The sequence below is a fragment of the Herpailurus yagouaroundi genome, unplaced genomic scaffold (assembly GCF_014898765.1).
Source record: "Herpailurus yagouaroundi ecotype Mexico unplaced genomic scaffold, PumYag 220, whole genome shotgun sequence".
In the NCBI taxonomy this organism is placed as follows: Eukaryota; Metazoa; Chordata; class Mammalia; order Carnivora; family Felidae; genus Herpailurus; species Herpailurus yagouaroundi.
Genome location: NW_024412451.1, coordinates 2,854,174 through 2,877,420, shown reverse-complemented (window position 1 = coordinate 2,877,420; position 23,247 = coordinate 2,854,174). Strand labels below are relative to the sequence as shown.

General features: G+C 54.6%; 2 protein-coding genes and 1 long non-coding RNA gene across 4 annotated transcripts; 2 read left to right on the top strand and 1 right to left on the bottom strand.

The window, feature by feature from the left end:
- Positions 1 to 249: 249 nt before the first annotated feature.
- On the top strand, positions 250 to 666 carry NANOS2 (nanos C2HC-type zinc finger 2). The gene has a single exon (XM_040457964.1). The coding sequence runs from the start codon at positions 250 to 252 to the stop codon at positions 664 to 666; it is 417 nt and encodes a 138-aa protein (XP_040313898.1).
- A 10,823-nt stretch (positions 667 to 11,489) lies between these two features.
- On the top strand, positions 11,490 to 19,544 carry MYPOP (Myb related transcription factor, partner of profilin). Its single transcript, XM_040457457.1, has 3 exons — positions 11,490 to 11,961; positions 12,704 to 13,255; positions 18,214 to 19,544. The coding sequence occupies exons 2-3, from the start codon at positions 12,757 to 12,759 to the stop codon at positions 18,921 to 18,923; spliced, it is 1,209 nt and encodes a 402-aa protein (XP_040313391.1). The 5' UTR covers positions 11,490 to 11,961; positions 12,704 to 12,756; the 3' UTR covers positions 18,924 to 19,544.
- On the bottom strand, positions 13,455 to 18,772 carry LOC121018642 (uncharacterized). 2 transcript variants are annotated; one of them, XR_005785256.1, is made up of 3 exons: positions 18,704 to 18,772; positions 15,840 to 15,915; positions 13,455 to 13,556 (listed from the first exon to the last, which is right to left on the bottom strand). It is a non-coding gene; the product is annotated as an uncharacterized LOC121018642 (long non-coding RNA). The 2 variants fall into 2 exon arrangements; XR_005785255.1 differs by lacking the exon at positions 18,704 to 18,772 and adding an exon at positions 15,996 to 16,289.
- Positions 19,545 to 23,247: the final 3,703 nt, after the last annotated feature.

Genomic DNA, 23,247 nt, shown 5'->3' with positions numbered 1-23,247 from the left:
GTCTCGAGGCACCCTGGAGGCAGACCAGGACCAGACCTGATCTCTGTGGGGGATTACAGTCAGATGGAGTCGTGGGTAAGGAGTGGGCCCTTTAAATCCTAAGCTCCACCTTTGCTTAGAAGGGTCTTTGGGGGAGTATAAAAGGGGGTGCAGTTCCTCTCTGCTCCCTAAAAGCACCTGCCGCTTCTTCCCCCTGGTCCCCGCGGCCCTGGCCTCTCTCTAGCCACGCGTCACCTCTGCCGGAGAGCCATGCAGCTGCCTCCCTTCGACATGTGGAAGGACTACTTCAACCTGAGCCAGGTGGTGTTGGCGCTGATCCAGAGTGGGGGGCAGAGGCCAGGGGCCCCAGGGACCGGGGAGCCGAGACCTGGGCCCCCGCTGGAGCAGGCTCAGGGTCCGGGAGGGCCCGGGGCCAGCGGAGGCCTGGCCACCTTGTGCAATTTCTGCAAGCACAATGGGGAATCGCGTCACGTCTACTCGTCACACCAGCTGAAGACCCCAGACGGCGTGGTGATGTGCCCCATCCTGCGGCATTACGTGTGTCCCCTGTGCGGGGCCACCGGCGGCCAGGCACACACGCTCAAGTACTGCCCACTCAACGGTGGCCAGCAGTCTCTCTACCGCCGCAGCGGGCGCAACTCGGCCGGCCGCAAGGTCAAGCGCTGAGGACTGTGAGGTGCCCGCCCCCCACCCCCTCCTGGTTCAGTCCCTGCCAAGTCCCAGGGCCCTCCCCCTGACTCCCCCTGCCCTCTGGAACTCCTGGCCCCCCAGAAGGACATCCCTGCTGGATCCTGAAACAACAGAGGCTGTTAGGGGGCCAAGCCAGCCCTGCCCCTGGGACGTCTCGGCCGCGGGGGTTCTGTCCTGGGGGTGTCTGTGGATTCTTGGTGCGGCAGGACCGCTGCCTCTTGGGACCGCACGGCCTCGTGGCCCTTTGTGCGCCACCGTTCATGGATCTTTACTCCTCCTGGGGCTGCTGGTGACGCTAGCCCTGCCCCCCTCAACTTCTCAGCCCTCTGGTTCCATTCCTCGTGGGTTCTTGCATCCATGGACCTAGGGGACACCGTGTGCTCTCCCAGGCCAGGCCAGCCCTCAGAATCTGGAGAGAGTGAACAAGACTGGTTTGGACACTCGCCACCCCCCCCCCCCCCCAAGAACATTCCAGATGGGATTCTGACTCGAGACCAGCCTTGTCCACCTTCTTCAGCCACCTGTAGAGCCACCGGTGCCTCATGGACCTCCCTGGACTGTTCCTTCCCTGGCCCAGCAGCCCATCCATCATCAGGAACTGGGGGAGGGAGGGGACACGGGGGGGGGCACCCTGTCTTCGAAGGCTTATCTGGGAGTGGAGAACCTTGTGGTGTGCTGACACCTTTCACCCCCCCCCCACCTTCTTGTTCATTCCATTTCACAGCACTCAACCCCCACCTGCAAATCACCAATGGGTGTTTTCACCCAGCCCAAGTGCATCTCTCCACCACCTCCCACCCTTCAAATCCTGCTAGTTTGCTAAAGGTCTTTTTTTTTTTTCTCCTGTTTTTTTTCATCCTCCAACACTTAAGTCAACAAGCTCCCCGAGAAGCATGGGGTTTTAAAAGTGCCCAGAAGGGAAAGGCAGGTGCCTAGATTTTATGTTAGGGGCGAAGTAAAGAAAGAGCCCAGGTCAGGTTTTAAGTTGCGTGGTTTTTGGCTCCTGGCTGGGGCCCTGGGGGGTTGAGCTCTAGCGAATAAAGAGCCTTTCTGGTTGTCTTTGAAATCACTGTTTGTCTTCTCACTGGAGGCTGGGGGAGGGAACCACGTCTGCCCCCAACGCAGGGAGGAAGAGCAGGAGGGGGTCCTGGGTTCCTCTCACGACGACGTGTCCTCCCTCATGTCCTCTGACACAGGTCACCTATGGACTAGTCCCCACGTCCTGGCCTCCAGCTTAACCCCAGATTCCCTTTCTTTGTCCTTCCTGGGGCTCTGTCCAGGGGTCCCTCTCCCGCCCCTCTAAACCACAGGTCTAGGGGCGCCTGGGTGGCACAGTCGGTTAAGCGTCCGACTTCAGCCAGGTCACGATCTCTCGCGGTCTGTGAGTTTGAGCCCCGCGTCGGGCTCTGGGCTGATGGCTCGGAGCCTGGAGCCTGCTTCCGATTCTGTGTCTCCCTCTCTCTCTGCCCCTCCCCCGTTCATGCTCTGTCTCTCTCTGTCCCAAAAATAAATAAACGTTGAAAAAAAAATTTTTTTTAAATAAATAAATAAAAATAAATAAATAAATAAACCACGGGTCTAAAAGGACCAACTTTGATGGTAGCTCTTAAACTTTGGGCTCCCAGACCCCCTTCGGAGAGGTGACAGAAAGTATGGCCCCTGCCCCTTAGAAAGGCATGTAGGCACAAAACATTGCCTGTAACATCAGGTCTCCTTTTATTCCACACGTTCACAGATATTTATTGATCACCTGCTTTGTGCCAGGCACCTTTCTAGGGGGTGTAGCAGTAAGCAACGCAGACAACACTCCTGCCCTCATGCACCTGACTTTCTGGGGCGGGGGGGGGGGGTGCACTGACGATTAATCAACAAATATCTCATGAAATGTCGGGTGGATAATGAGCGCTCCGCTGGGAAAGAAGGCAGGAAGGGAGAGACTGTTTCCTACAGGGCGGTGAGGAAAGGCTTCTCCGTGAAAGTGACATTTGAGCAAAACCCAAATGAAGGGGCGCCTGGGGGGCTCCGCCGGTTAAGCGTCTGACTTCAGCTCAGGTCATGATCTCACGGTTCACAGGTTCGAGCCCCCGCTGCGCAGAGCCCTCTTCCGATCCTCTGTCCCCCTCTCTCTCCGCCCCTCCCCTGCTTGCATGTGCGCGCGCGCTCGCTCTCAAAAACAAACATTACCTGAGCTGAAGTCGGACCCTTCACCAACCGAGCCACCCAGGCACCTTTGCGCCCCCCCCCCCCATTTGTATTCTGCATGTATCTGTGTCTGGACATAATCTACTGACGGCTGATTTCTTCCCTCACTGAACCTTCCCCATTTTTATGTTGTTACATTGTCTTAGCTTAATTTTAGTTGGGTTTTCTCCTCCATGCATTTAAATGATTCCCAACCGGTTCCCAGACGTCGGCTATGATTCCGGGGAGTTAACGCTGAAAACCGAAGGTGTTCCTTTCCACCCGGGGGCCCGGCAGAATGGCTCCCACAACGAAGGGTAGCGTTGGTTACCTATGCACCTGTCACCGCTCACAAAAAATCTCCAGACAGTTAATGTGGAGGAGAATTAGTCGCTGATTGTCAAATAAAGGTATAAAACTGAAAAAAAAAAATAAAAATAACAATAAATTGAAAATAATAATAATTAAAGAAAAGATATTTGGGTTTTTAAAAAAAATTTTTAACGTTTTATTTATTTTTGAGACAGGGAGAAACAGAGCATGAACAGGGGAGGGTCAGAGAGAGGGAGACACAGAATCCGAAACAAGCTCCAGGCTCTGAGCTGTCAGCACAGAGCCTGACGCGGGGCTCGAACTCACGGACCGAGAGATCATGACCTGAGCCGAAGTCGGCCGCTTAACCGACTGAGCCATCCAGGCGCCCCTAAAGAAAAGATATTTGTGTAAAAAAAAAAAAAAAGTCAAGGGAGCAATGTACCTTGACCTCCATCTTCCGGCACCTCACCCCTGTAGGGCCCCGTGCACCTCTGTGGGTACAGCCTCGTCGTGATCTCCACACCAGATTTAGACCCAGCTCCCCACTTAGCCCAGACTCTCAATGAGTCACGGCATCCTGGCTGCCTCCCCTAGATGCCCAGGGGAAGGGGACGCTGGGTGACACGCGGGTGTCCGGGGCAAGTCCCGGTTGGAGGTAATGGGGTCAGTGAGGACATGATGAGTATAAGGTGCTCCAAGGGTGTTACGGGTTGAGTTTTGTCCCCCCCCCACCCCCAAAAAAGATGTGTTGATGTCCTAACCCTCAGCATTTCAGAATGTGACCTTCTCTGGAAACGCACGGTCGTCAGAGATGTAATGGGTTCAGATGAGGTCCTACTGGAGTAGGGTGGGGGGCCTTAATCCAATATGACCGGTGTCCTTATAAGAAGAGGAAAGAGGGGCGCCTGGCTGGCTCAGTCCGCAGGGCATGCAACTCTTGATCTCGGGGTTGTGAGTTCGAGCCCCAGGTTGGGTATAGAGATTGCTTAAAAGATCAAATAAAATTTTAGAAAGGAAAAGGAAAGAGAGGTGCACACAGGGAGGACAGAGGCAGAGATTGGAGTAGTCCTGCTACAAGCCAAGGAAGGACCCGGGGCTGCCGGAAGCTCCAAGAGGAGAGGAAGGATCCTCCCCAGTGACTGCGGCACTACCAATAGCGTGGTTTCAGGATTTCTAGCTTCCAGAACTTGGAGAATACATTTGTGTTGTTTTAGGCCACCCAGTTAGTGGCATTGTTATGGGTGCCCTCGAAAACTGAGGCGTCCCTAAGAAACGAATACACCGGGCATCCAGGGGAGGCATCCAGAATGTTCTTGGTGCCAGGGGAGTCTGGGTTGAGAGGGGAGATGGGTCTAAATCAGGTCTCACGATGGGGCGCCTGGGTGGCGCAGTCGGTTAAGCGTCCGACTTCAGCCAGGTCACGATCTCGCAGTCCGGGAGTTCGAGCCCCGCGTCAGGCTCTGGGCTGATGGCTCGGAGCCTGGAGCCTGTTTCCGATTCTGTGTCTCCTTCTCTCTCTGCCCCTCCCCCGTTCATGCTCTGTCTCTCTCTGTCCCAAAAATAAATAAACGTTGAAAAAAAATTAAAAATAAATAAAAAAATAAAAAAAATAAATCAGCTCTCACGAGAAGGCTGGCGACAGGGAGCCATGGACAGCAGCGAGGCATACAGAGCTCTGCAGGTGTGGGTACATCGAGGCAGGCTCAAGAGGCCTGGCATCCCCCAGCACCTCCCCCGTCCCCCATGAACACAGAGACAAGGCAGCTGGGCAGATGCACAAACACACAAGGCAGCCCCCTGGGCTCAGAGCAGGCAGACAAGGGGCAGGGTGGGCTGGGAGAGCATCTGGAAAGTTCTGCTCAGGGGCCTTGTGCGCCCACTCTGTGCCTGCTAGAGCACAGCAGACGAGGAGACAAGAGGCTGCACTCCATGCAGAAGTGCAAATGCTTAGAAGTGACCCCCCCCCCCAGCACCACGCTGGGCTTAAGAGGGGCGGTTCTACACCCACTTAGAGCCAGGGAAGGAAAGTCACGTGCACCCAAGATGGCTCTAGAACCCCACAGAGTTCCCGATGCCCCCTGAAGTGTACGAGCCTCAGGCCGAATTCCCTGAACCTCAGTTTCCCGCTGTGCGCATGGGTGCCTACCATTTTGGGGGGTCTCGGAAATTGAATTTGTGCCCCGGTGGAGGTCCAGGGGTCCCCTGGTGAGGTGTGACTATAGGTTAAAGCTGATTTTTTGTTTTGGGGGGCGGGCAGAAGAAGCAGAGAGAGAGGGAACGAGAGAGAATCCCAAGCAGGCTCTGCACTCCCAGCACAGAGCCTGACGCGGGGCTTGAACTCACGATCCGTGAGATCATGACCTGAGCCGAAGTCAAGAGTTGGAGGCTTGACCAGTTGAGCCCCCCGGGCGCCCCTCTACCAGCCATTCTGACAAACACAAACCTTCCTCCCAGACCCCATGCTCATCAGGTACCACTGCCCACGAAATACCCACGCGGATGTCCCATCGTGTCCAAAACGGACATCCTGTCAGCTCTACCCCCCAGAACACACCCCACCATCTGACCGTCTTCCCCCCCCGGCCCACTGTTTCCTGATCCCCACCACAACCTCTCACCAGGACTAACGCAGTCACCTCCTCGCTAGTGTCCCCGCTTCCGCTCTTGACCTCCTAGAGTCCACTTCAAACCCCAACAAGAGTGACCCCGTTCCTCCTCAGCTCAGAGTCCTCCTGTGGCCCCTGTCTCACTAAGTAGAGGCCAGAGTTCTGGCCTCTCTCTCTCTCTCTCTGACCTCTTCTCCCCCGCCCCATGTTGTTATTGTTGTTTATTTATTTTGAAAGAGCGAGAGAGAGCGCGAGTTGGAGAGCGGCAGAGCAGGAGGGAGAGAGACAGAATCCCAAGCAGGCTCTGCACTGTCAGCATGGGAACCCGATGCAGGGTTCACTGTGAAACTGGATGCAGGGCTTGAACTCACGAACTGTGAGATCGTGACCTGAGCTGAAGTCAGATGCTCAACCGACTGAGCCACCCTGGTGCCCCCCCTCCCTTTTTTTTTTTTTTTTTTTTTTTTAAGGTCCTCACTGTTCCTTGAATGCTCTAGGAACTCTCATGCCTCAGGGCCTTTGCACTTACCCTTCCCCCTACTTGGATTGCCCTTGCCCCAGATAGCCACACATTTTGTTCCTTGCCTCCTGCAGTCCTTGGCTCGTACATCACCTCCTCTGTGAGGTCTTCTCACCCTCTCACTCCTGATGTTTCTTTTTTTTTTTTTTTTAAGTTTATTTAGTTTGAGAGAGAGAGAGAGAGAAAGGGAGAGCATGAGCAGGGGAGGGGAAGAGAGAGAGAGGAAGAGGGAGAATCCCAAGCAGGCTCCGTGCTCAGTGTGGAGCCCAGTGAGGGGCTCGAACTCACAAACCGTGAGATCATGACCTGAGCCAAGATCGAGTCGGGCGCTTAACTGACCGAGCCACCCAGGGGCCCCGCTCCTGATCTTTCTTACCCTGTTCTAGTCCCCTTTCCTCCTCAACACCGACCAGCATCTAACAGGGTTTACCACTTACTTATTGATGACGTCTGTGGTTAAGATGGTCAGTTTGATGTATCCCCTTGATGAGGCTATAGTCCCCAGTTATTGAAACGCTAATCCTGGTGTTGCCACGAAGGCATTTGGTCGATGCGATTAAAGTCTATATTCAGTTCACTTTAAGTAAGGAAGATTATCCTGGATAATCGGGGTGGGCCTGATCCAATTAGTTGAAAGGTTTAGAGAGCAGAAACTTCCTCTCTCGAATTCAGTGCCTTTCACTTTTTTACTACAAACCACAATGAGAAATTCATTTCACGTCTTTTTTTTTTTTTAATGTTTATTTATTTTTGAGACAGAGAGAGACAGAGCATGAATGGGGGAGGGTCAGAGAGAGGGAGACACAGAATCGGAAGCAGGCTCCGGGCTCCGAGCTGTCAGCACAGAGCCCGACGCGGGGCTTGAACTCACGAACCGTGAGATCATGATCTGAGCCGAGGTCAGTCGCTCAACCGACTGAGCCACCCAGGTGCCCCAAAATTCATTTCACATCCTTTTTTTTAATGTTTGTTTATTTTTTGAGAGAGTGTGAGCAGGGGAGGGGCAGAGAGAGAGGGAGACATAGAATCCAAAGGAGGCTCCAGGCTCTGAGCTGTCAGCACAGAGCCTGACGTGGGGCTCGAACCCATGAACTGCGGGATCATGACCTGAGCCAAAGTTGGATGCTCAACTGACTGAGCCACCCAGGCACCCCCCGAGATGTGTCTTAAGAACGTCTGAAAATATCTAACAAACCAGAGTTCCTCCAAGCAATACTTACCCCACACAGCACATTCGGATATTTGGGTTCTTCAATGCTTGTGGCAACCCATTAAATATTTTTCAGGATCCACAGTTTAGAAAACATGCCTTAGAAAGGCTTCCCTGGGGTGCCTGGGTGGCTCAGTCAGTAGAGCGGCCGACTACTGGTTTGGGCTCAGGTCATGATCTCGCAGTTTGTGAGTTCGAGCCCCGAATCGAACTCCACACTCACAGCTTGGAGCCTGCTTTGGAACTTCTGTCTCCTTCTCTCTGTCCCTCCCCGACTCCTGCTCCTGCTCTCTCTCTCTCTCAAAAATAAAGAAGGAAGGAAGGAAGGAAGGAAGGAAGGAAGGAAGGAAGGAAGGAAGGAAGGAAGGAAGGAAGGAAGATAAAGAAAAGCTTCTCTGTTCAACCAGCATCCCAGGGCCCTGGCTCTCTGACCTCCTACACCCACACCTACAGACCTCTATCCGCCTCACCTCTGCCCATGGTTCCTTGTCTCCGGCCTTCTCATGAGCTCCAGACCTGATGTGGATCCACAGCACCCCCCAACCCACTCTTCTCTGGTTCCACCAGCATCCTGGATGCCTCCTCTCGATGCCCAGCGTGTTAGCTTTCCCAGCGCTGCCATACCACAGTACCACAAACCAGTGACTTAAAACGAAAGGTATTCTCCTAGTTCTGGAAGCTGGAGACCCGAAATTGAGCTGGTGGCAGTGCCGCAGTCCCTCCGAAGACGCTAGGGGAGGATCCTTCCTCGCCTCTTCCTCCGGCCTCCCTGCTTCCTCCCTTGCCTCTTGGAGTTTCTGGAAGCCCCCGGCCTGCCTTGGCTTGTGGTAGGATCACTCCCATCTCTGCCTCTGTCTTCCCTCCGTGCGTCTCTTTCCTCTTCGTATAAGGACACCAGTCATGTTGGATTAAGGGTCCCTCCTACTCAAGCATGGCCTTATCTCAACTAATTACATCTCCAATGACCCTATTTCCAAAGAAGGTCTCATTCTGAAGTCATGGGGCGGTTAGGACGTCCACGTATCTTTCTGGGGGGACAAAGTGGAGTGCCTTACAACCACCTTGTCCTGACTGCAGAGGACCGGCTGTCACCTAGAGGGCTCCCTTCCCCTCCCCAGACTGACAGTCACACCCCCTGTACATGCTGCCTCTCAAATGTCTCCCAATTCATTTCTACCCTTCCCACCGTCCCCTGCCTAGTCTCCTCCACCTCTCTTCCTAGCTCCCTCCTGCCCCTGCCCCAGATTTCTCTGTTGAGTCTAGCCAATAGTCTTCCTCCTTCCCATAAGAGCGGGGGAGAGGGGTGTCTTTCTAAAGCACAAATCAGACCCTGTCCTCTCTTGCTCAGAACCTGCACTGAAGTTCCTTAATGTTGCCCACAAGGCCTGGTGTGGGCTGGCCCTGAGCTCTGGACCTCATGGGGCCCATGGCGGGACCTCATATAAACCCAGCCCTGGCGAAAGTCAACTTGTTACTCACTGTGCACCTGCACCCACTCAGAGAAGTGCGACCCGAGAAAAATTCATCTCACTTCAACCTCACAGCCGATAACCTCCAAAGATTGGGTCTATTTGTCTACATTTCCCCGGCCACTCACTCACTATTTCAATGTTTTTCTCCTTTGTTGTCCCCAACCTCGGATCCTCCCTCTCACCTCAGACCCTGCTTCCTACTCTACTGAGACAACCGAAGGCACAGAAGAGAAAATTCACATGGCCCTGCCATCACATCCTGCCTCCTGCCTGCCTCTGTGCCCTCCCCCTCCCACTGTTTTCTGTAGATGACCAGCTCGCGCCCCTTAAACCACTCTCTACTTGCGCCCGCCCTGCCTGGTCAAGGCTCCAGCCACTCTCCCCTCTCTCCTCTGCACCATTAATCTCCCCTCTTGTGATCCATCCTGCATTGGGACACACCATACTTTTACAACTCCCGTCTTAAATAAACCTCTGGAGATCCCATGCCCCCTTCCAGATATACCCCTTTGCTGTGCTAGAAAGGATCATCTACACTGGTTCTCCCCAAACCCTCTCAACAAACACATAAGCAAACCCTCTCTTGAACCCATCCAATCAGACCACCGCCCCCACCGCATCACCAAAGTTGCCCTCTTCGAGATTACTAATGACTTCCAGATTGCTGGTCCCAATGGTCAGCTCTCAGGCTTATGGGCCTTGGGCTCTAGGCAGCATTTGGCATTGATTCCTTCCTTTGTCTTTGATTGACGCCCTTCGCTTGGCCTCCCGGACAGCAGACAGCCCTGGGTCTCCTCTCATTTTACTGATTCTTCAACCTCCTTTGCTGATGTCAGCCCTCCACCACTGGAGTGCCCCCACCTCAGGCCGGGGACTTCCGTCTACAGCTGTTCCCTCTCTAACCTCTCCCATTCTTGGGGATTTCGATTCATGTAGTCACTGACAACGCCTAAATTTATATCTCATGACCCAACCGCTCCCCTGACGTCCAGTCTCAAACATCCCAACTGCCTACCCCACATCTGTACTCGGTTGGGTAAAGGCCACCTCAAGTTTGGGGAAACTTGAACTCTTGATCCACTTGAATCCCTGCCCATCTTCCCTTCTGGTAGCTCCAGACTTCCTGTTGCTCAGACCAAAGACGATGGAGTTACCCTCAACTCCCCTCTTTCTCTCGCTTCCTGTACCCAGTTCTACTGCCCCCACCCTCCCCGCCTACCCCTCTGGCGGGAACCCCCACCCCCTCTCTCCTGAACCACCTGTCTCCTCAATTCACTGGGCACCCAGCTTCCAGTCTTGCTTCTAAACTCAATTCCTCCCCGCCGCGGAGGAATCCTATTAAAACCAGAGCCAGACCATGTCCTTCCTCTGCTCGGGGCCCTTCTGTGACCCTCACTTGGGTAAAGGCCGAAGGAAGTCGCTTACAGGGCTCTGTAAAGTCTGCACGTTCCTGGAACACGGCAGGGCACAGCCGCACTTCTGACTGCACCCGCTCCCTCACCTCCTTCGCGTGTCTACTCAAATGTCCCCTTCTCAGGTAGGTCTCCCTTGCCAACTTATTTTAAAGTCACAGACACATACAGGCACCATACTCCCCAACCCTGTTCCGACGTCTGTGTTTTCCCCATAATATTCATCACCTCCTCACGTATGTATCATATTTGCATACTGTTTCTCCCAACTAAAATGTGATTTTAGCGTTTACTTATTTATTTTTTTTTTACGTTTATTTATTTTTTTGTGAGACAGAGAGCGAGCGGGGGAGGGGCAGAGAGAGAGAGGGAGACACAGAATCTGAAGCAGGCTCCGGGCTCTGAGCTGTCAGCACAGACCCGGACGCGGGGCTCCAGCCCACGAACCATGAGATCATGCATGACCTGCTTAACCGACTGAGCCACCCTGGTGCTCAGATTTTTTTGTCTTTTGTATTCGCTGCACTTGGAACCGCGTAGGTGCTCAATAACTATTTGTTGAATAGATGAACGAAACTCTGTCTGTTGGATGACCTTGAGGGCTCCTGCAAAGATGCAAATCAAATTTCTCAGCCCGACTTGACTCCATCACCCTTTCTTCCAGCTCATCCAACCCGTGTTCTAGATTAATTGCTGCCTCCGCGCATTTGCTTGAAGCCGTACCTGCGCCAGGATCACCCTCCCTACACGCCGAACTCTCCCTCTAAATTCTCGCTCCCCGCGCCATGACGTCACTGTGTGGACAGGGGCCCCCAGGCACCGTTGGAAGGTTGACGGGTTGCCATGGTTACTGCACCGCCTGGGGTGGAATATCCCCAGGGTGCCCCGCCCCCGTGGGTACGAGTCGGCTGGCAGATCCAGGGCAGCCCCGCGCCGGGGCAGGTACGAGTGGGCGGCAATCCGGTTTCCTTACGCCCCCACCCCGCCCACGCCGTTGTCATGGAAACGCAGCGCATCCCTTTGGCGCTGTCTCCCTCCCCTTTCTCCTAGAGAAGGGGACCCCGGCACGGTAAGAGGGCTGGGTTCGGCTGGAAGACTGGCCGAAAAGCGAGGACGCAGCTTGTTCTCAGCGCTCTCTCTCCATCATTTCTCCCACTTCCTCCAAGGATTGCCACGCCTGCGCAGGGACGCAGCCCCGGGATACCAAAGCTAACTAGGAGCGAGGGGCACGCATGCGTGGACGGAGTTCCGCGCGAAAGCTCTTGTGGCCTCAAGAAGCTAGGGGAACGGACGCAGCGCTAATGTTGCGCCTGCGCAGCTAAGCCCCCACGCGAGGAGGGCGGTGGAAGGCAATTCTGCGCTTGCGCCGTGGGAGGGGCGTGAAACTCTAGCGGTAAGGGCGTTGGGGGCTGACTGGCGCTAGGTGCGCCTGCGCCATGGCTCTTGGGGCGGACGGGGGCGGGGCCCAGAGGGGGACGAGAGAGGAGGGGGGAGGGAAGAGGCCGCAGAAGCCCGAGCCTTGACCGACGGGCAGGCGGGGGCTGCGGCGGCGCCGGTGAGTGACCCGCGGCCCGACTCGGTCCCCACCCTCCACGACCCTCACTCTTCATGGAGTCCCCCATCGCCTCCGTTGTCCCCTCTTACTCCCGGACCCCTTTACCCCCAGAGATCCTCTTAATTCCTGGCAATCCCCAGAGCCCCCACAATCCCCGCAGACCCTAATCCCTAGTATTTGATAGTCCCAGCTTCTCCACTGTCCCAGGAGCCCCCAACTCCCCATTCTACCTGGACATCCCTTCTGAGGACCCCATCTCGTACCGTTCTTACAGACGTCCTATTGCCCCAGAGCCCCCAGAGCGCTCCTCTGCTCCAGATCCCCCCTTCTTGCTGCGTCTCTCCTTCAGCATCTCCTTACCCCCATGCTTCTTCGACCCCGAGACACCCCCATTCTCCCTCCATTTCGCTTTCTCCCATGCCCCCATTCTCCTCTAACTCCTGCAGACACCCCCTCTTCTTTCGCCTTTCCTCATTTCTCTCCACCCCTCCAGACCCTCCCCCAATTTCCATCAACTCCTCGGCGTGGCACTTTGCGCCGCGCGAGGCACAAGAGGAGCGCTCAGCGGGTGTCAGCTATTATTAGGCGCTCTGAATGTCCCCCGTGGCCCGTCGCCCCCGGCCACTCTCCGCCCCAACCCCTGGCCCCGGGGGCATTGGAGGCGGTGTCTGGGCGGCCGGGGTGGGGCTGGCGGCGCGCGGACGCCGAGCCCCCGCCAGCGCCGTGCGCCCTGTGCCCGCAGCGCCGGCGCCCCCCCATGCGCCAGGCGGCCGGACGGCGGCGTCGGGGGGCGCCATGGCCTCGGCGGCGGCGGGCGAAGCGGAAGAGACCACCCGGCTGCGCAAGCCGCGCTTTTCGTTTGAGGAGAACCAGATCCTGATCCGTGAGGTGCGCGCCCACTACCCACAGCTCTACGGCGCGCAGAGCCGTCGGGTGAGCGTGGCCGAGCGGCGGCGTGTGTGGGACGGCATCGCCGCCAAGATCAACGGCATCACCAGCTGGAAGCGCACTGGCCAAGAGGTGCAGAAGCGCTGGAATGACTTCAAGCGCCGCACCAAGGAGAAGCTGGCCCGCGTGCCGCACTCCACGCAGGGCGCCGGGCCTGCCGCCGAGGACGCCTTCTCCGCGGAGGAGGAGACCATTTTTGCCATCCTGGGGCCGGGAGTGGCGGCACCGGGAGCTGGTGCGGGAGCCGAGCAGCCCTCGGTGGCCGCTTCCTCACAGCCGTCAGCCGCAAGTGCGGGCACCCAACGCTACGTCTTGTCCGAGGACCGCAGGGAAGACCGACGGGCAGGTGAGTTCCTTCGGTGTCACCTTAGCCAGAGCAAGACAGTCGCGAACTCAGCTGTTTGCTCGGCACGGTTCCCCAGCTCTTTACGTGGCTTGCCCAAAGTCCCACAGCCCATGACTGTCAGCGTCATGAACGGAACCTAGAAGGCCTGGCTCCAGAGTCCACACCTGGGATTATCAGCACAGGCAGGATTTCATTAAACGTAATGTAGGGTAGTGACCACGGAGGCTGACCGGGCTCCAGTCGTGACTTTGTCACTCAGCTGTGTCATTCTGGGTACGTTGTCGCAGGTCAGTTTCCACATCTGTAAAATGGGGATTAAAAAAAAAAAAAAAGCCCCCACCTCAAAAGCATGCTGTGAAGATTGAACGAGTTAATATGCGTGAATTGCTGAGTACAGCGCTTCCTGAATCTTCCTCTGTTCGCTCTTGATAGGATTACCAATGCTGCGAGGTATGAACTATTTTGCCATTTTATGTATCAAAGCCTTGGAGAGGTTTGGTAACTTTCCCAAGGTCATGCCATGAATAGAGGAAGTGTGGAGAGCAGAGTACAAAGACATCCCACTTGGCCTTGACTCTGGCTTCGTATTTCTTCTACAGCTATTTCCCCAGCACCTCCCCTGTACTGGGCAGTGTTGGGGACACTGCGGTGAGGGACACATCTCCAGCCCTGCCCTCCTGGGCCTGAGTTTGGGAGTCCCGAGGGGGCACCTAACCCAGGCTGGAGGTCAAGGAAGGCTTCCTGGAGGAGGAGACATCAGAAAAGCAGAGTGAGAATGAAGAATTGAGGAAGTGTTGCTGGTAGAAGAAACAGCATGTAGAGTGGCTTTGAGACAAGAAAGCTTAGCCAGTTTAGGAACTGAGAAGTTTCCAAGTTAGAGGAAGGGGAAAGTAGAAAGATTGAAGAAATGTTTTGAGATGAGGTCAGAGAGGTCAGCAGAGGCCAGACAGTGAAGAATTTTATCCAGAATGCCATGCGGAGTCACTGAAGGGTGTTTTGAGAAAGGGACGGAGGTGGATATGATCAAACAAGTTCAGGATCATGTGGTTCAGAGAGTTTCATTCATCCACCCAAGGTCACCCAGAAACTAAGTAGTAGAATTGGGACTCAAATGCAGGTTGTGTCCAACTCACAATGCATGCACTTAACCACTGGGCTAGATTGTCTGGCAATAACAACAACAATTAATATTGACAGAGTTAATGGGTATGCCGGAATTAGATCACACGCAGTTTGTAAGTGAAGGTCAGAACTTTGGACTTTATCTTCAGGGCATTTGGGAGGCGTGAAAGTGTCTTAAGCAGGGGAGAGAGAGACACGATCACGTGGGACCCCTGTTCTCCACATGAATCTCAAACCTCATTGTTTCTGTCTGTGAAACGGCCACACTGAACCAGAGCAGAGACGGCAAACATTTTTTCGAGAGTCGTACAACTGTGTTATTCCTGCATTAATTCAACAAATATTTATCGAGCACCTATTCTGAGGGAGGCGCTGTGGCAGATGCGGGGAATCCTGTGGAGAAAAAGCCACCTTCCCTTTTCTTACGGAGCCAGCATTCCAGTTATTGGAGAAAGACACGAACAAACAACCCCAAAACAGATCACATACCAGGAGGTGATAAGAACTAAGAAGAAAAATAAAGCATGTTAAAAGGATAGGGAGTTGGGGTGCCTGGGTGTCTCGGTCCGGTTAAGCGTCCAAATCTTGATTTCCGTTCACGTCGTGATCTCACGGTTCGCAGGTTCGGGCCCCAGGCTGGCCTCCCCGCTGACAGTGCAAAAGCCTACTTGCAAGTCTGTGTCTCCCTCATTCCCTGCCCCTCCCCCGCTAGCCCTCTCTCCCTCAAAAATAAATAAACATTAAACACACGAAAGAGGACAGTAAGTGATAGAAGGGGGTTGCTCTAGATAGTGTAGTCAAGGAGGGCTTCTCTGAGAAGGTGGAATTTGAGCAGAGACCTGAATAGAGAAATTGCGGCAAGTAGATAATCTGATAGAACAGCACTTGAGCCAGAGGAAGCGGTATATGCAAAGGCCCGGAGGCAGGAATGTGCTTAAAGCATCCTTGATTAGAACCTCACGCAAATTACCCAGCAAATTACCCACTGCGTAAAATTCATAAAAGACGAACAGGCTTTGACTGAAAGACTGGAATGGGGCCTGGGGCGGCCTGAGGTGTCTGTGTTGACACTAGAGGAGAGCTCAGGATAATTAATCTCTGACCTAATATTTGAAAACAAAAAAACAAACAGTCACAGCATTGAAGATGCACTGTGCCTGGGGTGATTCAGTTAATCCCTGTGATGGCCCTCAGGGAGAGGTTCTGTTATTGGGTCACTTGGTCCTTTGCCTACTTGGGTGAGCACGCGCACACACACACACACACACACACACCTATTTTACAGGTGGGGAAATGGAGGCCCAAAGGTTGCAAATAAACGATTTTAAATGTAGCAGTGGCCCTTCCGTGACCCCTGTGGGCACGAAGTGTGGGCCATTTTCTGTTCTATTGTTCAGTAGGCTAGAAGAACAGTATTCCAGAATGGCAACAATCCTCACACCCCTCATGAGGGGGACTTAACCACGCTTGAGCCCTCAAATGCCTCTTCTCGCATTCACCAGCACTGTGATGTCTCTCTGGGCCTCAGGTCTCTGCATCTGTAAAATGGGATGATAATGGCAGCACGGACCCCTTCCCCTCCACCCCCGCCCCCAGGAGAATGGCTGAGAGGACTCACTGAAATAACGTAGGAGGAAAGCATAGCCGCTTCGCCCAGGGCCTGGCCAGGAAAGTGTCCAACAAGTGTTAGCTCTGGTTATCATCTCTCTCCGTGCCTCCCCCACCTCCTCTGCCTGCCTGGTCCAGGGAGGCTGGACCCCCAGCATTGAAGGCTGGAGGGGATTGGCTGTTTCTGCAACAGGAGAGCAGGGAGATCAGATCTGGCCTAGGAGCAGGAAGCAGGCTTCTCTGAGGAAGGACTATCTGAACTGGCCAAGAGGCCATGCAAGGGGGATACTCTTAATAGAGGGAACCTCACACACACTCTCCCTGAGGCAAGGAAGAGGGACCGAAAGGGGTAAGGGCTAGGGCTTTGTAGCCTTAGGGGCTGGACTGTCCCCTGTGGGTGCTGGGGAGCTGTGGGAGGGTTGCAGCAAGGACCTGGGGCCTGGGGCCCCAATCCGTGCTGACTCCTTGGAAGCCACAGTTCTTTTTTCATTAAAGAAGACATTTTGTGCTGGACATTGTTCTAGGCGCTGGGTAAACAGCAGTGAACAAAACAAAGCCCTGCCTGATGGAGCTGACATCAGGAGGAGGAGACAGACAACAAACAGAGCGACCCCATGCCAGGTGGAGATAAGTGCTAATAAAAGAAATCAGGTAGGGTTAGGAGAGAGAAGAGGACAGAGACGGGAAATGCTGTCCACAGAAGGTCAAGGCAGATCTTCCCAAGGAGGCCGCATTTGAGCAGAGGAGCTGAGAGAGAGGGAGCCAGGCAGGTGTCTGGGGAAAGATCTTTCCAGGCCAAGGAACAGCAAATGCAAAGGCCCCGAGGCAGGAGCAGGCGTATTGTGCGTGTGGACCGACAAGAAGGCCAGTGTGGCTGGAGCCTAGTGAGTGAGACAGAGAAGGGAAGGGGTAGAGATGAGGTCAGGGAGGCACTGGAGCAAATTGTGCGGAGCCTTGAGAGCCTCAGGGACTTTGCTTTTAGTCTGAGACATGAGAGCCCCAGGAAGCTTTTGAGCGGAGAAAGACAACATCTGACTTGTATTTGTTAAACACCTTTATCGAGATACAATTCCCACACTGTACCGCCACCCCTTTAAAGAGGACAGTGCGGTAGCTTTTAGCATCCTCGTGGAGTTGTGCAACCATCGCCACTATCAATCTTAGAACATTTTCGTCACCCGAAAAAGAAACCCCGCATCTCTCAGCCATCACCCCCACCTGGCCCCCCCAGCTCCGCCCAGCCCCAGGCAACCACGAATCTACTTTCTGTCTCTGGTAGATTTGCCTGTTTGGACATTTCCCATACATGGATCCTCGGATGTGTGGTCCTCTGTGGGTAGCGTAACTGACACGTATATTGTTTGGACCTCTGAGACTTTGGAGGAGGCCGGCGACCCAGTCGAGGAAGCAGTTGCAAAAGTCCCAAGCGGGAAATGCGGGTGGTTGGACTGGGAGGGGCTTGTGGAGGTGGATGGAAGCGGGACGTTGAAATAGTTTGAAGGCAGAGCCAGTGACCATTGTACATGGACAGTGTCTTGGGCGAGAAACAGAGTGAACGTTGTGGCCCCCCCGCCCCCCCCCCCCCCAGCGGCTGGAAGGGTGGGGCGGTCGTTAGCAGCGATGGGGGTTGGCGGAGCTGGGAGCGGGATGTGAGAGGGTCAGGAGCTCAGCTCCAGGCAGGAGAGTGTGAGGCAATACTAGACCGTCGAGGGGCTGTGTGGCCGGTACACAAATGGAGCAGAGGTTTCAGGCAGGGCCCAGAAATCTGAAAGCCTCTGTATGCAGGCTCTGTCCAAGTTCATGAGCGTGAATGAAGTCTCAGGTGACAGGAGACGCGTGCGGAAACCCAACAGGCTTGGGGTTGAGGGTTGAGCTGGTACAGACCACAGCTGAGGGAGAAATCCCACCACCCGGCCAGAGAGAGCCGGAGGAGGCGTGTGGTGGGGGGAGCGTCCAGATAGTTGGAGGAGCCTTCTAGAATGTTGGTTCTGCCTGGCTCCAGCAGGGGACCTCCAGGACCCTGTTTCCACCAAGGCTGGCATCAGCCACCAGGTGGTCATTCGCTATATTGTTTTTCTCCCCTGGGTTCTCCTCCAAGGCACGATCCGACTTGGGTTTTGAAAAGATGGCTCTGGGGCCAGGGTGAGTGGGAGGTGGAAAGGGGAAATCGAGACACATGGTGGGGGGAGGGGGGTCACGTCACCTTACCTACATCTCTCTCTCCACAGATACACCAGCCCACAGCAAGGGGGGCTCCAGCAGCCCCGAGCAGTGGGCCCGGCCCTCCTGCAGCCCCCAGGAAGGGGGCTGCCCGCCACCCAAGGAGCGTGAGTCCCCGCCCCCTCCGGCCCTGCAGACCGTGCAGCTGCCGCGCCTGGCCTTGTCTCCTCCGCCCCCGGCCCCTCCACCGCCACCACCCCAGCCGCCTCAGCAGGTCCACGTGGCACCCTCGTCCCCCAGCCCACCACCTCCTCCACTGCCACCACCCACGCCCTCGGCCCCGGACCCCTCCCTGGACTTCCTGCGGGCCCAGCAGGAGACGGCCAACGCCATCCGGGAGCTGGCTGGCACCCTTCAGCAGGGACTGGCCAAACTGAGCGAGGCCCTCAGCGCCCTACTGCCCCTTCTGCCCGGAACCGCCGTCGACAGGCTGCCCCCGCCTCTGCCCCCACCCCCGCCCCCGCCCCCACCCCCCAGGCCCCTCTTGCCCCCGCCTACCCCGAAAGCGGAGATCACCCCAGAGCCCGTGTCCGTGGTGGCTGCTGTGGTGGACGGAGCGGTGGTAGCAGCCAGGGGGGTGATCATCGCCCCTAGGAGCGAGGAGGCGGGGGCTCCCCGGCCTCCCCCGGCTCCCCTTCCTCCCCACGACTCACCCCCACACAAGAGGAGGAAAGGTTTCCCTACACGGAAGAGGCGGGGGCGTTGGAAATCTCCCTGAAATCTGCTGTTGGGTTCGGGCTCCTCCTGCCCGTACCTCCTCCCCACCCCCACCCCCAGCTTAGCCCAGTGGAGGAGGGCGACGCACCTTCCCCATCTCGGCTGCACCCTGGCTCCCTGCTGCGGGGGGGCGCGAGCACCCCACTCCCTATACTAGTTAGTGCCTGATTCTCAGGGGGGGCTTGTTGATGGGTCCCCCACCCCTTTCTCCAGTACAGCGCTGTCTGCCTGGCTGCTTCCCTGAACCCTAACTTCTAAGCCATCAATTTTACGTTATTTATTATTGCCCTTTGTGGGTTGCGGAGAGAACCTCTCGGGTCTGCACATGCGCCCCCCTTCCCTAACAGCTCCTGGTCTTGACTTGAAGAGAATTGACCCGTAGGGGCCTCCTCACCTCCCCAGTCCAGACTTTGGAGGGGGTGGGAGTCGCAAGACAAATCAGAATATGGATGACAAAGGATATAGCAGTCTGTACCCTAGGGAGAGGGGGGCAGAGTTCTCACTGGGGAGATACAGGTTGGGCCCTCTGCCTCCCATTGCTGTCTCTGACTTCCAGAGCTCAACCCCCTCTTTTCTCCCCAGTGGTGACAAGATATGAATAAACTTATTTTTAATACAATTACTTTGGGCTCTGAGACAGGCCTGGGGTTTCAGCACCTACACCTGTCCCCCTCACCACCCTCCCTCCCCCGACCCTGCCTCCATGGACCAGTGGCATCCCTTTGAAGTTGGGAGGCTGGTGATTTTCCAGCTTTTTTCTCTTTCTCTTTCTTTCTTTTTCTTTCTCTTTCTTTCTTTCTTTCTTTCTTTCTTTCTTTCTTTCTTTCTTTCTCTTTTTTTCTTCCTCTTTCTTTCTTTCTTTCTTTCTTTCTTTCTTTCTTTTTCTTTTTCTTTTTCTTTCTTTCTTTCTTCCCTTCCTTCCTTCCTTAAAGCCATCAGATCCTGTGTTCAAATCTTATTCCAACGTATTCATCCTTCCCATACCAGCCTAAGTGTCCTCTCCTCCAGGAGAGCTTTCTGGATTTCCTCCTCCAGGCTAGGATGGGTCTGCTCAGATTATCTTCCAGTGTCCTCTGTTCTCTAAATGAATACATGCCTTTATCTGTTTAAAGCTGCCCCCCCACACACACCCCCACCCCCTTTTCATGAAGGCAAGAGCTGGTTTTCTTTTTTACTCCCAAACCTGCTGGAAAGCAAAGTAGCCAATAACCACCACCCTGAAATCAGTCACACCTGGCTCCGTCCCTGGTGCTGCCCTGGCCAGCTGTGTGGGTCTCCCTTTTCCTCGTCTGTAAAATGGGCATAAAAATGTAGGTGTCTACATCTACATTCTATGTTCATCCTTCAGGTCTCAGCTCAAATATTGCTGCCTCAGGAAAGTCTTTTCTGGCACTCCCTCTCCCCTAGCAGTCGGGGGGTGGGGGTGGGGGGGTAGGGAGGTGGGGAGAATGCAGTTAAATAATCATTTGAGTAAATTTAAGTTGAATGTCTGCCTCCATCACCAGGATGAGCCTTGTCAGGGCAAGGCCTGAACCTATCTCAGTCACTGCTGTGTCCTCAGCCTTGCCCAACACAGAAGAGGGTTGCATCTTTGAATTAATGAGCAGCAGCTTAAAAAACAGTTTCCATTTATGTATGCTGTTCCTTTTCTGGGCCAGGCACCATGCTAAACGTTTATATGCGTGTTTTCATTTTAACTTGGAGCTATCCAATGAAGAGCAACTTCTACAGCGTCTCTGTCCTGAGAAGTGTAGGGACTTGCCCTAAACTTGCCAGGGGACAATCCCAATTCAGCCCACCTGAAGCCGAACTCTGGCCAGAACTCTTGACCCCCCCAGGAGTGTTTACTGAAGAATGGCTTAAATGCAATTTTAGGTGATCCCTGAATGGCCTCTTTAGTGGTTCCATACATAGTGTTAACTTACTTGATTAAAATGTAGCTAGTTCATAAAAAAAAAGTAGGACTGTGCCCATAATACAGACATACCTCGTTTTATTGCGCTTCGCAGATACTGCCTTTTTTTTTTTTTTTTTTTTTTTTTGCGTTTATTTATTCGTTTTGAGAGAGAGAAAAGGAGGGAGAACACAAGCAGGGAGGAGCAGATAGAAAATCCCAAGCAGGCTCCGCACTGTCCACGAAAAGCCTGATGCAGGGCTCGGACTCACCAACCATGAGGTCATGACCTGAGCTGAAATCAAGTGGGACACTTAGCTGACTGAGCCCCCCCCCCCCCGGGCGCCCCAGATACGGCATTTTTTTAGAAGTTGAAGGTTTGTGGCAACCCCGCCACAAGCAAGTGTATCAGTATCCCTTTCCCAACAGCCGCTCACTTGTATCTGTGTCACATTTTGGTAATTCTTTGACTATTTCAAATTTTCTCATTATTATCACATTTGTTATGGTGCTGTGTGATCAGGGACAAAATCTGAAAGCTCAGACGATGGTGACCATCTTTTTTGGCAATAAAGTATTTTTTAGAAGTTTTTTTTTTTTTTTTTTACGTTTATTTTTGAGAGAGTTAGAGCGTGAGCAGGGGAGGGGCAGAGATAGAGGGAGAGAAAGAATCCGAAGCAGGCTCTAAGCTGGCTCGAGCTCACCAACTGTGAGATCGTGACCCGAGTGGAAGTGGGACACTTAACCGACGGAGCCACCTAGACGCCCCAGCAATAAATGTATTTTTAAATTAAGGTATGTACCTTGTTTCTTTGGACATAATGCTGTTGCACACTTAATACGTTACAGCCTAAACTTAACTTTGAGATGCACAGGACAAACCGGAACGTTTGTTTGCCTTGCTCTATCGTGCTACTTGCTTCATTGCCAAGGTTTGTTGTATCGTGGTAGTCTGGAGGGAGAATGCAATATTTCTGAGGTATGCCTGTATTGCTCAGGAGGAGGCAAAAGTAGATGGCCTTTTTTCCCATGGGAGTCCATATAAAGGAAAGAATAGAGGTGGTGAGTGAAATTGCAAAGCTGAGGCTGATGTTTGGAGAACAAAATCACAGCGGCTGTGATTGCAGCGGGCTGGGGGAGAGGAAGCAGACAGTCCGATTAGTTTGAAAACCAGTAACGAATGCAACTCTGGCAAGTCACGTAAATACTTTTGAGCGCTTATCACGGACCCAGGCTTAGCGACAGAAAGAGGGTCATGGGGGGTTAGGACCCGAAGACTTGCCTCTCCTCCCCTCCCTACTCTTCCAGTCTGGCTCCCACTGTTCCAGATGTTGAGAAGAAAAACCTGGGCGGGGGCGTCCCCAAAGCCCGGTTGGGCCGATCAGGGAATGAGCGCTCAAGGCTGGAGAAAGGTGGTTTCCCCGGAAACTAACCCCACAACTCTTAACTCGCCATCTCTGGCCTCCGTCCCTTCCCCCAAATTAGGGAGCAGTAGAGGGTGAGGATTTCCTCAACCCAGTGCTCCGAAAAAACGTAAAGCCACCCCAAAATTGAGCCGGGGGTGGAAGACAGCGGGAATCGGGAAGGCCTGCCCCCACCTCCCATTCAGCGGAAGTGCGTCGTTTGTCCTCGCTGCAGAGCATTTTGGGAATTGTAGTGAGTGGTTGATGGGGCTGGCAGGGAGAGATACAGTGTAACCCTTTGTAGACCAGAGCGCGCCGGCAGAACTGGAAGAGAGTTCGAGGGCGCTCGACCACTCTCTTTAATGGATGAGGCAACTGAAGCAGAGGCCTTGACCGAGAGGCCTTCGTTCTTCCCCTTTCTCCCGCTGTTGCCAGCCCCATTCCGAGAATGGTATACAAGAGTTGAGGAAAACGAACTGCCATGCAGAACCCTCCCTCCCCCAGTTGCCAGCTTCCCGTCCCCCTACCCCGAAACCGTCCAATCAGAGCCCCTCCGCCCCGCCCCAGGAGATGCTGCCTTCCTAACCAGTCATTGGCCCACCTCTGATGGGCGGGGAACTGAGCCTCAGAAAGAGCAAGACTTTTGCCTAAAGCTGCACAGCAAGTCGGAACTGAAATTATGCGCGCGGAACCCTGTCCACTTCCTACCATTTCTGAACCCGTGGCAGCTCTGGCCATTCATATCTCCTTTCCGCCCCCAAACCCTGTGCCGGAGCTCCGCGAAGCGCGCCGAACTCCCTGCCCCGCCGTGATGAGTGGTCGGGTTTGCGCGTCGGAGAGGCGGCGAGCCCACTCCCTCTGCCGCCGGCTGTCCCCTTTAAGAATCAGCCCCGGCGGGACTACGTTTCCCAGAAGGCTTTGCCGGCGCGTTATGTAACTTTCCCTGCGAAGCGGCCTCTGGGGCAGAAGGAGGTGGAGGCGGCGACGGCCGTTGCAACGGCGGCGGCGGCGGCGGCGGGAGCGGCGGG

What these genes read in the sequence shown, in the direction of transcription:
- NANOS2 (XM_040457964.1), top strand. Translation starts at nt 250, where the DNA reads ATGCAGCTGCCTCCCTTCGACATGTGGAAGGACTACTTCAACCTGAGC.
- MYPOP (XM_040457457.1), top strand. Translation starts at nt 12,757, where the DNA reads ATGGCCTCGGCGGCGGCGGGCGAAGCGGAAGAGACCACCCGGCTGCGC. An exon ending in CAGGGAAGACCGACGGGCAG is followed by an intron (nt 13,256 to 18,213) that starts GTGAGTTCCTTC and finishes CTCTCTCCACAG; the next exon opens with ATACACCAGCCCACAGCAAG.